Source organism: Perca fluviatilis, chromosome 21 (assembly GCF_010015445.1).
Source record: "Perca fluviatilis chromosome 21, GENO_Pfluv_1.0, whole genome shotgun sequence".
Taxonomy (NCBI): domain Eukaryota; kingdom Metazoa; phylum Chordata; class Actinopteri; order Perciformes; family Percidae; genus Perca; species Perca fluviatilis.
In genome coordinates this window covers 18,000,170-18,013,708 of record NC_053132.1, presented here as the reverse complement: position 1 = coordinate 18,013,708, position 13,539 = coordinate 18,000,170, and the positions used below count along the sequence as shown (strand labels likewise).

At 40.4% G+C, this 13,539-nt stretch overlaps 1 protein-coding gene across 1 annotated transcript; it reads left to right on the top strand.

Moving 5' to 3' along the window:
• Positions 1-3,226: 3,226 nt before the first annotated feature.
• On the top strand, positions 3,227-5,640 carry LOC120551748. Its single transcript, XM_039789293.1, has 9 exons — positions 3,227-3,286; positions 3,483-3,574; positions 3,698-3,812; positions 4,073-4,138; positions 4,234-4,322; positions 4,481-4,586; positions 4,801-4,906; positions 5,076-5,136; positions 5,385-5,640. Exons 2-9 carry the CDS (start codon positions 3,483-3,485, stop codon positions 5,473-5,475), a joined length of 726 nt encoding a protein of 241 aa, XP_039645227.1. The 5' UTR covers positions 3,227-3,286; the 3' UTR covers positions 5,476-5,640.
• The last annotated feature ends 7,899 nt before the right edge of the window (positions 5,641-13,539 follow it).

Genomic DNA, 13,539 nt, shown 5'->3' with positions numbered 1-13,539 from the left:
AGTCACTCTATCAATCCTGGCCTTCTCGGTTATCCCAGCATTCCCCCCCCAACCCACCACACAGTAGCTCCAAACACTACATATCACTGACATAAAAAACATTCTCACCACATCTGTATTCACCTTAAAGGACTGCAACTTCCTCATACAGTATACCCGTGGTCTTAATTTATTCATCAGTAAGTCAACATGATCTGACCATGTTAGCCTATCATTAAAAACAATGCCCAAATACTTGTATGTATTCACTCTTTCTATTTCTGATCCTTTAATTTCCACTGCCTCAGTTGTCGTCTTATTTCTCCTGTAATCAATTACTAATTCTTTAGTTTTCTTAACATTGAGTTCTAGGAAATGAGTATCACAAAAATCAACAAAAGCTTTTATCTCGTTTTGATAGTGACTATAGTCATCATTTTCAATTAACCCATTGAGCGCTGTGTCGTCAGCAAATTTCTTAATTTCTTACATCTTTCTTAAAAAAGATTGATTTATATATGATGTGCAAATAATTCTTCAAGCTTGTACTATTACCATGGTGATTACCAGGTACAGGTGTATTAGGTTTGATGTAAATCAATTTGTAAGCAAGCATGTTTTTTGTCGACATTTAGGGGACGAGCTCTACTACACCCGCTATAAAGGGACTGCAAAATCTGTGAAAACAAAAGTGGTCTGTGGTGCTGGTGAAGCAGACAACATTTTTCATGACCTTCATGCAAGCCCCATAAGGGCACACTGTGGCCAGACCAAAACCCGGGAGAGCATATCCCGCAGATTTTACTGGCCGGGGATGTCAGTTGATATCAACAAGTGGGTAAGTCAGCAATATTAACTGTATGTTATTATTCTATAACAAATCTTGTCATTTCATGGGTCTTATTTTTCTATATACTTAAAATGATTTATAAAAACGTTTATAATTTTCAGGTTTCCCAATGCTCTGCATGCCAGGCAGCTACCATAACAATTAAAAAGCCAACAGAGTACACCCCAATAAAGGTTAGTTAGTTATTCCAAAAACTTTAAAAGGCTTTTTAAAAAGTATTTTAAAAAGTATGTCAAAGAATTCTAAAAACATTGAATTAAAAGTATTAAATAAAAAACATCAACATAAACTTGGTGTTTTAATGATAGTATTACTAGTTGATTAATGCTGCTTTACAGATAATTCAGAAGTTTGATATTTCGAACTTGGAATTGGAACACACCAACATCCATGCGAACAAAAATAGAAAAACTTGGATGACTATAAAAAGCTGCCACCGGGTGACATTATTGTTGTGTGACGTTAGACAATTGCTTGTACAAGTTGGGTAACATGCCATGAGTTTACAAGTAATAACAATTTTTTAACTGTAAAGCAGCAGAACTTCTTTTGATCTGTCATCAGCCAAGAGTAGTTATGGCTGTTTATTTTCTTCTAGTAACCCATTTATATTAATAATTTTTCATTGAATAATGTTTATTCTTCAGATCTTGTGCATTCTGTCTTCTGCTTCTGGTTCCACCTGCTCTTCTCTTCATAGTGCTTGATAAAATAAAAGTTGTTTAAGAAATTATGTCTTGAATAAAAATTTCAACGTGAAATCTTTTGTTTGTCAATACTTTCAGGTCACTCAACCATTTGAATTGGTAGGCATGGACCTGGTCGGAAAATTGTCCACAACAAAAAATGGACATCAATATATTTGTGTCATGATAGACTATTTTACTAAATGGCCACAGGCTTACCCTCTGAACTCGAAGTCAGCCAAGGAGGTGACTTCTTGCATCCTAAAATTTGTCCATCAGTTTGAAGCCCCCAAAAGGATTCTAACTGACCAGGGCAAAGAATTTGTCAATTCCGTAAGTAGCCTACTTCACTCCTAGCCAAAAATTGTGTACATGTTGTTGATATACCAACTATTACTGTAACAAAATGTATGTTATGATTTTGGCTTATTTTTGCAGATCAACAAGACAGTTTGTGAGATTTTAAACATCAAAAGGAGCCTGTGCTCACCTTATCATCCACAAACTAATGGTTTGGTTGAGCGGATGAATGGCACAATTCAGAGGTGAGCTCTTTGTTTTACTACATTAAGATTTTATACTTATGTGTCATAACAGTCTTATACTATTCTATGTAATATTTACACTGAAATGGCATACAGAAATATATAAATACAATAAAAAAGAAGAAGATCACAGTCATAAATATTACGATGATTATGTCATAAATATAATATTTGTCTTCATTGTCAGAGCCCTGAGCAAACTGGTGGTCCAGCATCCAGATACTTGGGACGATTATCTGGATGCTGTAATGTTCGGTCTTCGAACAAAAAAACAAACTACAACAAAATTTTCAGCAGAGAGGCTCGCTATCCATCAGAAGTCCCTGAGCATTACATGGTTGTTTTCTAATATATTTTTATTTTTCAATCCTTTTTTCTATCTCTATCTATCTATTTGTTTATATGAGAGACATGCATAACACACCCTTATGTAAGGGTTTAATGGAAATGTAATTGTGGTTATAGCTTGACAGCACTATGGAGGACGTTGTGGGGCAAGGAAGTTGTGGCCCAAGACATACAACAACAACAACAACAGTTAATGGACCTTGTTCAACAAAACCTGGCCAAGGGACACGAAAAAACAAAAAACAAAGGAAAAGCCAGTGAGAAAACCAAGTCGGGGACAGTGTTTTGAGGCAAAACATTAGGAGCCAACAAAGGAAAGGGGGGGAAATTGGAGGCAAATTTTGTAGGGCCATTCATAATCATGGCAGTGGAACATAAAAGTGCTGATCTGCAAGATGAAAATGGAGCACTCCTGCGCAAAATAAACATTGACCAGCTCAAACACAACATTAGGGAAACACCCCGAGTGCCACACTGGGGGGATAAAACCAAACGCAACGCTCCAGTGGGTGCTATAACAGCTCCCCAGCTGGCTGCAGCCCCACTGGCCGCAGCCCCCCAGCAGGCCACAGCTCCACAGCAGACCACAGCTCCACCAGCCTCAGCTCGAAGGCATCGAGCTGCTACACCAGCCGTAGCCACCCAGAAGCCAGCAGCTCCAGCAGCTGCAGCAGCTGCAGCCAGCAGCTCCGCTGGCCGCAACATCGGCAGCATTTCAATACAATCAAGCTGTTGCTGAAATGTACGTATTATATTTCAATTTTCAGTGTACAAACAAATGATTTTCTTGTCTGTCCTGTTTCTGTGGCCAACACGTCTCCAAAAAGTTGGGGCCAGGTTTACCGCTCTTCATCACCTCCTCTTTAACGAAGACTCTGGTTACTGAGAAGACCACTTTTTTATATTTTTAAAATGAAATTCTTGCTAATGTATGATTAAATGTGTGACATTTCACCACTTCTTTTCTTTAAGCATTTCACAATGTTTCCAGTCTTTTGTTGGAAGTGTGTACCAACTTTTTATAGAAGGTGTTTTAAATTTAGTAATTATTTATTTTTACATTCTTTTTGACAGATGTACAGGATGCTTGGGCAGGAAGGGATGCCCAGGGATTATTTTATTGGGACATTAAGAGGACTGGTCCCAACATGGAGCTGGAAAGTGAGGTTAGATGATGTAATTTAAACATTTTTGGAAATTAAATGTAGAGGCTAATTTGTATGTCAGCTATAGAGCTATCAACACCTTTTTATGAAAAACAATATAATATGTTTAATATTTGTTCACAGTCAATCAATGCACATCTGGCGGCATTGGTGCGTAACCATAATCGTGAAAACACAGCTATTTATAGACTCATTTGCTATGACTACCATCTGGAACAGGGGGACTCCAAGACTCAAGGTCTGTATTGGTATCATATATCTCATGGATGTACTCTAATGAACTCTTCAGATTATTTAAAAATGGCCATGATATAAAGTATAACATTTTTGGAATAACTTAAAATATAAGTAGTTGTATTTTTTTAGAAAGGTTAACACACAGTCAGCTGATAAGACAGCAATAGAGAGCAGTATTGAAAGACGGCTAAGAATGAATGGCTGCAATCCTGCATAAAGTTGCACTTATCTTCATTCCAACATTTTTTTCTTCAATTTTAGATGAAACCCCAGGAGTACAACCTTGTTGTGGGCATTATAAATGACCATCACCACTGGACACTAGCGGTAGAAAACATTCTAATCATAAATCTGCAAAAACTTTCATGTCAAGAAAAAATGTATTGCTTATTTTTTATAATGCTTGTTTCTTAACTATGAAGGTCATTTACCCAGGATCCAAGAAGTCACTATTCTTTGATCCACTGGGGGAGTCCAAAAAAGACCTCCAAAGATGTTTGGAAACAACAAGGTAAGGATTGCTAAAAATTTACATTTTTGTCTTATGGCCACTTTACATGAAAAAATGACAGTGGACATAAATATATGAAATATACTGTATATATTATAATTTGCATGCAATGCCAACATTAATGATTATAATCTTTTTTTTTATATTGTTGTCTTCAGGGCATTCATGCGAAAAAAGGGATGCAATGTCTCAAGGTGGAGATGTGAGACAGTCCAGCATCCCAAAGAGTCCGACTTCACCTCTTGTGGTGTATTTGCCCTGAAAGTATGTTCATAACCAGACTCTCATATCAATGTATAATACCACTGATGTCCAGTTATAAATACTAGACAAAAAATAGTTTTTAAGACAACCAATGACCTAAACAAAAATGTTGTTCACTGACAACTGATTTGTCTCTGTAAGGCTTTATATATATAGGTTTTTTGTTACTAACAGGTTGTAATTTGGAATCTCTCTAATGTCAATTTTTCTTTAGTTTGCAGAGCTACTTTTAAAAAAACAAGAAGTAGATTTTCCTGCAAATCAACAGGACGTTAACCAATACAGGCTGCAAATCGCCATCACTCTCCTCCTAGAGAGTGGTAAGTATTAGGCTTTTATGGGATGTGTTGTTAAATGAAATAATCACTCTTACAGTTGCTGTCAAAATACAATATGCACTTGTCAGAATCATTCTAAATTTACCTAAATATTATAACAATGTGGATACATGACGAAAATAAACAGGCTTGCTGTTTTTCTGTTCAACAGATGACCTGACGAGACGTGTCACTTTTGTGGGGAGGTGGAGCATGCGTCGGACTGTAATTGGGTAACAAAACCAATAACCGTAAAAAGCTGCAATTTTATAATATGAAATCATGTTCTGTTACTCCAGTTTTTCTGAAAATGGTGATACTATAGTTCTTGACAATTTTGTTTGGTTATTCTATTTTGATAAGGACTAAGATTTTAGTTTTTTTCAGCCCTTTATGAAATACAGGTATATTAAGATTAGATCTGTAACACAAGAATGAAAATGTGTAACTTCTCACTGAAGACATTTTCTTTTTTTTCCAGATTCAATGTGACCTTTGCTGCCGTTGGTTCCACCAGTTGTGCGTTAAAAGTCCACCAGCAGAGGGATCATTCATTTGTTCCGCGTGTGTGACATGAACCCAATTCTCTGTCCCTCTTTCCCCCTCTCTCTCTCCCTCTCCCTCTCTCTCTCTCTCTCTCTCTCTCTCTCTCTCTCTCTCTCTCTCTCCCTCTCCCTCCAGTGTAATTTGTGCATTTTGTAGTTGTTAATTTGTTAATTGCATATTTGAGGGCCTAAACAGGCATATGTATACTTGTTTTAGGTAATGTTCTTTATTATAATTTTTGTAAAGCCTAGTCCTTTTTCTAAGATTTTGTATAATTTAACTTTTTTTACAAGTCAGTTAGCGCTTGTTCGGTAAAGGCCTATTTACTGTATTGATTTTTTAAAACAGCTTTTGAACTTAATAAAAAACAAACCAAAAGCACAATAACATACATGATGACAGGACAGATCTTTGCATGTTAGTGGAGGGAATACACATTATATCAGGTGAAAAACGGCCTGATATTTTGTGTATCCCCTCTGTAACTTTTGCTTTAAAACCACATACACCTCCATATTATCTCAAGTTATTTATTGTGACCTGGTAGACACAGAAAATAACACACATGATGACAGGACAGACCCTTTGCATGGTAGGGCAGGGGATACACATTATATCAGGTGAAAAACGGCCTGATATTTTGTGTATCCCCTATGTAACTTTGGCTAGAAAACAGCACACATATCCATATTGTCTCAGGTTGTTTATTGTGACCTGGTAAAGTCAGAAAATAACACACGTGATGACAGGACAGACCCTTTGCATGGTAGGGGAGGGGATACACATTATATCAGGGGAAAAACGGCCTGGTATTTTGTGTATCCCCTCTGTAACTTATATGGCAGACAGGTGAACAAAGCGTTTAATTGAAAAGCCATATTAAACTAAATTAAATTAAAACAGAAATCACGTTACAGGGCAGGGAGGGACGGGTTAGCAAGGACGAGGAAAAAATATTGTTCACTAACCTGCATGACTAACGTGGATACTAGGCCTATAGCTAAGGAGCATGTCAGTATGGAACTTTGGAAAACACTGTTGAATAATCCACAATAATAAGCAGCGCATTAAACAATTCACACGTCGCCTTAATGTAACAGAGAAATACACGTATTTATGTAGATAAATGAGACCCTTGTTACTATGGAAAACCCTGTCAGTCTTCCACTATGTAACTTTTAACTGAAGCTGTATAGTTCCAATGAGACAACCTGTAGGGGGACCGAAGCTCTGCACGCGCGGTCCCGCAGCCAGGGGATACAAATCCCGGCGGGGATAAGTACCTTGGCATGACAACGGTGCATAACAACAATCGTTGATTGCTGAACAGAAATCATGTCATACAAGTAGTCTACTCTAAGGTTGAGGATGGCCTTATGCAATATTTACACTGCTCTATTCCAGTAGATAAATGTATATGTCTTGGCAATGAAATACATTTTTTTTTTCAATTAATATATTTATCAGGCAGGTGCCTGTGCATTGTCAGAGTCTTCTGGGTTAAAATGGAATTACAGGTTGTTGTTGCACTGTCTCAGATTTTGTTCAAACCTTGTCTATATCAAGAATGTGTCCCAAAACCAGGGCCTGTAAAATATTTCTGTTCAAATCCTATGTCTTCATATTTTTAGCCCTTGAAATTACTAAAGTTTTACAGCCTGAAAATCACATTATCTGGGAAGCAATATTTGGACATTAATTCATAGGCAGCCCAAACTTTGTAGGTTGGAAGACAAACATGTCAATATGACTGAACCATTACAAGTTTGTACAGCATGCCCTAGATTTGGAAAAAAAAGTGTGAAAGGACATTAAGGGTAGCATAAACTTTGAGCAAAATCTAAGAGGGTGCACCACCTTTTTTCCTGGATTTTGACACAGAATGACCCAGCTGCATGTCATTTGGCTCACATCCTCCCACTCAGTGCTCCTCTCCATAGCTGTCTTACTGTATGTTATGATAGGAACCATGAAGAGGTTAAACATTTTAAAGGTGATAATTCAGGGTTAGTGAAGTGAACCTGTCTAGTGATTTTGTTTGGGGTAATTGTTTTTACATTGACTCAGGCAGGTTAGATGGCAAGCAAAGTCTACTTAGACAGTGATACATTTTGAAAAATAAAACTTGTGTTTTGCTTAAATATCTGATCCTTCTGCTATTACGAAACACAATTTTGTCTTTTAATGTGACAAAAACACTTAATAATAATTTTGACTATGTATTGGTATATATTTTACGGTGGTGTAAGGTGCTGGAAAAAGCTTTAAAATGGATCTTGAAAGTGCTTGAATTTGATCTTGGAAAAGGTGTACAAACCCTGTTTATGTTGAACTATATTAGAAAATGTCAAGATATTAAAGTATTTGTATTAAAGTAAAGCTTGTTATTCTATCAACCTGTTATTTAACTAGCTAGCTAACTAATGTAGGTAAGCTAGCTCACAACATTAGCTAGCTAGCTCTAAGAAATGACAGGATCATAGCTAATGTTAGCTTATATTCTATTACTTACCTTAGCCTGATGAAATGTGTAAGTTTTAATGGTTATGATAGCAAGTTACACTGCTCTCATTGCACCTTATGTTAGGTCTAGGGACATTTTTGCTGCGGTATTCTTGCTGCTCTCAGTGCATCTTGTCATAGCTACATGCTAGCTACATGCAACAAAATTATTGGCTGCATAATTTTAATACTGCTCTCAGAGCACATTGTATCTGCATGCAACATTCAACATGAATTGGCTGCTCTTAGGGCAACTTCCCTGTCTATTCTTATACTGCTCTCAGGGCACCTTGCAGTATCTGCATGCAACCTTCAACATGAATTGGCTGCTCTTAGGGCAACTTCCCTGTCTATTCTTATACTGCTATCAGGGCACCTTGCAGTATCTACATGCAAGATTCATTGGCTGCTCTTAGGGCAACTTCCCTATATAATCTTATACTGGCTGCTCTCAGGGCACCTTGTATGTGCATGCAACATTCATTGGCTACTCTTAGGGCAACTTCCCTATATATTCTTATAATGACTGCTCTCAGGGCACCTTGTAGTCTCTCCATGCAACATGAATTGGCTGCTCTTGACAACTTCCCTGCATGTATTCTAATACTGCTCTCAGGGCACCTTGTAGTCTCTGCATGCAACATGAATTGGCTGCTCTTAGGGCAACTTCCCTGTCTATTCTGATACTGGCTGCTCTTAGGGCACCTTGCAGTATCTGCATGCAACATTCATTGGCTGATCTTAGGGCAACTTCCCTGTATATTCTTATAATGGCTGCTCTCAGGGCACCTTGTAGTATCTGCATGCAACATGAATTGGCTGCTCTTGACAACTTCCTGCATATATTCTAATACTGCTCTCAGGGCACCTTGCAGTATCTGCATGCAACATTCATTGGCTGCTCTTAGGGCAACTTCCCTGTATATTCTTATAATTGCTGCTCTCAGGGCACCTTGTAGTATCTGCATGCAACATTCATTGGCTGCTCTTAGGGCAACTTCCCTATATATTCTTTTACTGGCTGCTCTCATGGCACCTTGTATCTGCATGCAACATGAATTGGCTGCTCTTAGGGCAACTTTCCTATATATTCTTTTACTGGCTGCTCTCATGGCACCTTGTATCTGCATGCAACATGAATTGGCTGCTCTTAGGGCAACTTCCCTGTCTATTCTGATACTGGCTGCTCTCAGGGCACCTTGTAGTATCTGCATGCAACATGAATTGGCTGCTCTTAGGGCAACTTCCCTGTCTATTCTGATACTGGCTGCTCTTAGGGCACCTTGCAGTATCTGCATGCAACATTCATTGGCTGCTCTTAGGGCAACTTCCCTGTATATTCTTATAATTGCTGCTCTCAGGGCACCTTGTAGTATCTGCATGCAACATGAATTGGCTGCTCTTAGGGCAACTTCCCTATATATTCTTTTACTGGCTGCTCTCATGGCACCTTGTATCTGCATGCAACATGAATTGGCTGCTCTTAGGGCAACTTCCCTGTCTATTCTGATACTGGCTGCTCTCAGGGCACCTTGCAGTACCTGCATGCAACATTCAACATGAATTGGCTGCTCTTAGGGCAACTTCCCTGTATATTCTTATAATGGCTGCTCTCAGGGCACCTTGTAGTATCTGCATGCAACATGAATTGGCTGCTCTTGACAACTTCCTGCATATATTCTAATACTGCTCTCAGGGCACCTTGTAGTCTCTGCATGCAACATGAATTGGCTGCTCTTAGGGCAACTTCCCTGTCTATTCTGATACTGGCTGCTCTTAGGGCACCTTCCTGTATATTCTTATAATTGCTGCTCTCAGGGCACCTTGTAGTATCTGCATGCAACATGAATTGGCTGCTCTTAGGGCAACTTCCCTGTATATTCTTATAATTGCTGCTCTCAGGGCACCTTGTAGTATCTGCATGCAACATGAATTGGCTGCTCTTAGGGCAACTTCCCTATATATTCTTTTACTGGCTGCTCTCATGGCACCTTGTATCTGCATGCAACATGAATTGGCCGCTCTTAGGGCAACTTCCCTGTCTATTCTGATACTGGCTGCTCTCAGGGCACCTTGCAGTATCTGCATGCAACATTCATTGGCTGCTCTTAGGGCAACTTCCCTGTATATTCTTATAATTGCTGCTCTCAGGGCACCTTGTAGTATCTGCATGCAACATGAATTGGCTGCTCTTAGGGCAACTTCCCTATATATTCTTTTACTGGCTGCTCTCAGGGCACCTTGCAGTATCTGCACGCAACATTCAACATTCATTGGCTGCTCTTAGGGCAACTTCCCTGTATATTCTTATAATTGCTGCTCTCAGGGCACCTTGTAGTATCTGCATGCAACATGAATTGGCTGCTCTTAGGGCAACTTCCCTATATATTCTTTTACTGGCTGCTCTCATGGCACCTTGTATCTGCATGCAACATGAATTGGCTGCTCCTAGGGCAACTTCCCTGTCTATTCTGATACTGGCTGCTCTCAGGGCACCTTGCAGTATCTGCATGCAACATTCAACATGAATTGGCTGCTCTTAGGGCAACTTCCCTGTCTATTCTTATAATGGCTGCTCTCAGGGCACCTTGTAGTATCTGCATGCAACATGAATTGGCTGCTCTTGACAACTTCCTGCATATATTCTAATTCTGCTCTCAGGGCACCTTGTAGTCTCTGCATGCAACATGAATTGGCTGCTCTTAGGGCAATTTCCCTGTCTATTCTGATACTGGCTGCTCTTAGGGCACCTTGCAGTATCTGCATGCAACATTCATTGGCTGCTCTTAGGGCAACTTCCCTGTATATTCTTATAATTGCTGCTCTCAGGGCACCTTGTAGTATCTGCATGCAACATGAATTGGCTGCTCTTAGGGCAACTTCCCTATATATTCTTTTACTGGCTGCTCTCATGGCACCTTGTATCTGCATGCAACATGAATTGGCCGCTCTTAGGGCAACTTCCCTGTCTATTCTTATAATGGCTGCTCTCAGGGCACCTTGTAGTATCTGCATGCAACATGAATTGGCTGCTCTTGACAACTTCCTGCATATATTCTAATACTGCTCTCAGGGCACCTTGTAGTCTCTGCATGCAACATGAATTGGCTGCTCTTAGGGCAACTTCCCTGTCTATTCTGATACTGGCTGCTCTTAGGGCACCTTGCGTAGTATCTGCATGCAACATTCATTGGCTGCTCTTAGGGCAACTTCCCTTGTATATTCTTTTACTGGCTGCTCTCATGGCACCTTGTATCTGCATGCAACATGAATTGGCGCTCTTAGGGCAACTTCCCTGTCTATTCTGATACTGGCTGCTCTCAGGGCACCTTGCGGTAGTATCTGCATGCAACATTCATTGGCTGATCTTAGGGCAACTTCCCTGTATATTCTTATAATGGCTGCTCTCAGGGCACCTTGTAGTATCTGCATGCAACATGAATTGGCTGCTCTTGACAACTTCCTGCATATATTCTAATACTGCTCTCAGGGCACCTTGTAGTATCTGCATGCAACATGAATTGGCTGCTCTTAGGGCAACTTCCCTATATATTCTTTTACTGGCTGCTCTCATGGCACCTTGTATCTGCATGCAACATGAATTGGCTGCTCTTAGGGCAACTTCCCTGTCTATTCTGATACTGGCTGCTCTCAGGGCACCTTGCAGTATCTGCATGCAACATTCATTGGCTGATCTTAGGGCAACTTTCCTGTATATTCTTATAATGGCTGCTCTCAGGGCACCTTGTAGTATCTGCATGCAACATGAATTGGCTGCTCTTGACAACTTCCTGCATATATTCTAATACTGCTCTCAGGGCACCTTGTAGTCTCTGCATGCAACATTAATTGGCTGCTCTTAGGGCAACTTCCCTGTCTATTCTGATACTGGCTGCTCTTAGGGCACCTTGCGTATCTGCATGCAACATTCATTGGCTGCTCTTAGGGCAACTTCCCTGTATATTCTTATAATTGCTGCTCTGAGGGCACCTTGTAGTATCTGCATGCAACATGAATTGGCGCCTCTTAGGGCAACTTCCCTATATATTCTTTTACTGGCTGCTCTATGGCACCTTGTATCTGCATGCAACATGAATTGGCTGCTCTTAGGGCAACTTCCCTGTCTATTCTGATACTGGCTGCTCTCAGGGCACCTTGCAGTATCTGCATGCAACATTCAACATGAATTGGCTGCTCTTAGGGCAACTTCCCTGTCTATTCTTATAATGGCTGCTCTCAGGGCACCTTGTAGTATCTGCATGCAACATGAATTGGCTGCTCTTGACAACTTCCTGCATATATTCTAATACTGCTCTCAGGGCACCTTGTAGTCTCTGCATGCAACATGAATTGGCTGCTCTTAGGGCAATTTCCCTGTCTATTCTGATACTGGCTGCTCTTAGGGCACCTTGCAGTATCTGCATGCAACATTCATTGGCTGCTCTTAGGGCAACTTCCCTGTATATTCTTATAATTGCTGCTCTCAGGGCACCTTGTAGTATCTGCATGCAACATGAATTGGCTGCTCTTAGGGCAACTTCCCTATATATTCTTTTACTGGCTGCTCTCATGGCACCTTGTATCTGCATGCAACATGAATTGGCCGCTCTTAGGGCAACTTCCCTGTCTATTCTGATACTGGCTGCTCTCAGGGCACCTTGCAGTATCTGCATGCAACATTCAACATGAATTGGCTGCTCTTAGGGCAACTTCCTGTCTATTCTTATACTGCTCTCAGGGCACCTTGCAGTATCTACATGCAAGATTCATTGGCTGCTTTTAGGGCAACTTCCCTATATAATCTTATACTGGCTGCTCTCAGGGCACCTTGTATGTGCATGCAACATTCATTGGCTGCTCTTAGGGCAACTTCCCTGTATATTCTTATAATGACTGCTCTCAGGGCACCTTGTAGTCTCTCCATGCAACATGAATTGGCTGCTCTTGACAACTTCCCTGCATATATTCTAATACTGCTCTCAGGGCACCTTGTAGTCTCTGCATGCAACATGAATTGGCTGCTCTTAGGGCAACTTCCTTGTCTATTCTGATACTGGCTGCTCTTAGGGCACCTTGCAGTATCTGCATGCAACATTCATTGGCTGATCTTAGGGCAACTTCCCTGTATATTCTTATAATGGCTGCCCTCAGGGCACCTTGTAGTATCTGCATGCAACATGAATTGGCTGCTCTTGACAACTTCCTGCATATATTCTAATACTGCTCTCAGGGCACCTTGTAGTCTCTGCATGCAACATGAATTGGCTGCTCTTAGGGCAACTTCCCTGTCTATTCTGATACTGGCTGCTCTTAGGGCACCTTGCAGTATCTGCATGCAACATTCATTGGCTGCTCTTAGGGCAACTTCCCTGTATATTCTTATAATGGCTGCTCTCAGGGCACCTTGTAGTATCTGCATGCAACATGAATTGGCTGCTCTTGACAACTTCCTGCATATATTCTAATACTGCTCTCAGGGCACCTTGTAGTCTCTGCATGCAACATGAATTGGCTGCTCTTAGGGCAATTTCCTGTCTATTCTGATACTGGCTGCTCTTAGGGCACCTTGCAGCATCTGCGTACAACAT

Coding starts and splice junctions, on each gene's coding strand:
- LOC120551748 (XM_039789293.1), top strand. CDS start 3,483: ATGTACAGGATGCTTGGGCAGGAAGGGATGCCCAGGGATTATTTTATT. Junction 3,575..3,697: donor ACATGGAGCTGGAAAGTGAG/GTTAGATGATGT, acceptor ATTTGTTCACAG/TCAATCAATGCACATCTGGC. Junction 5,137..5,384: donor ATGCGTCGGACTGTAATTGG/GTAACAAAACCA, acceptor TTTTTTTTCCAG/ATTCAATGTGACCTTTGCTG.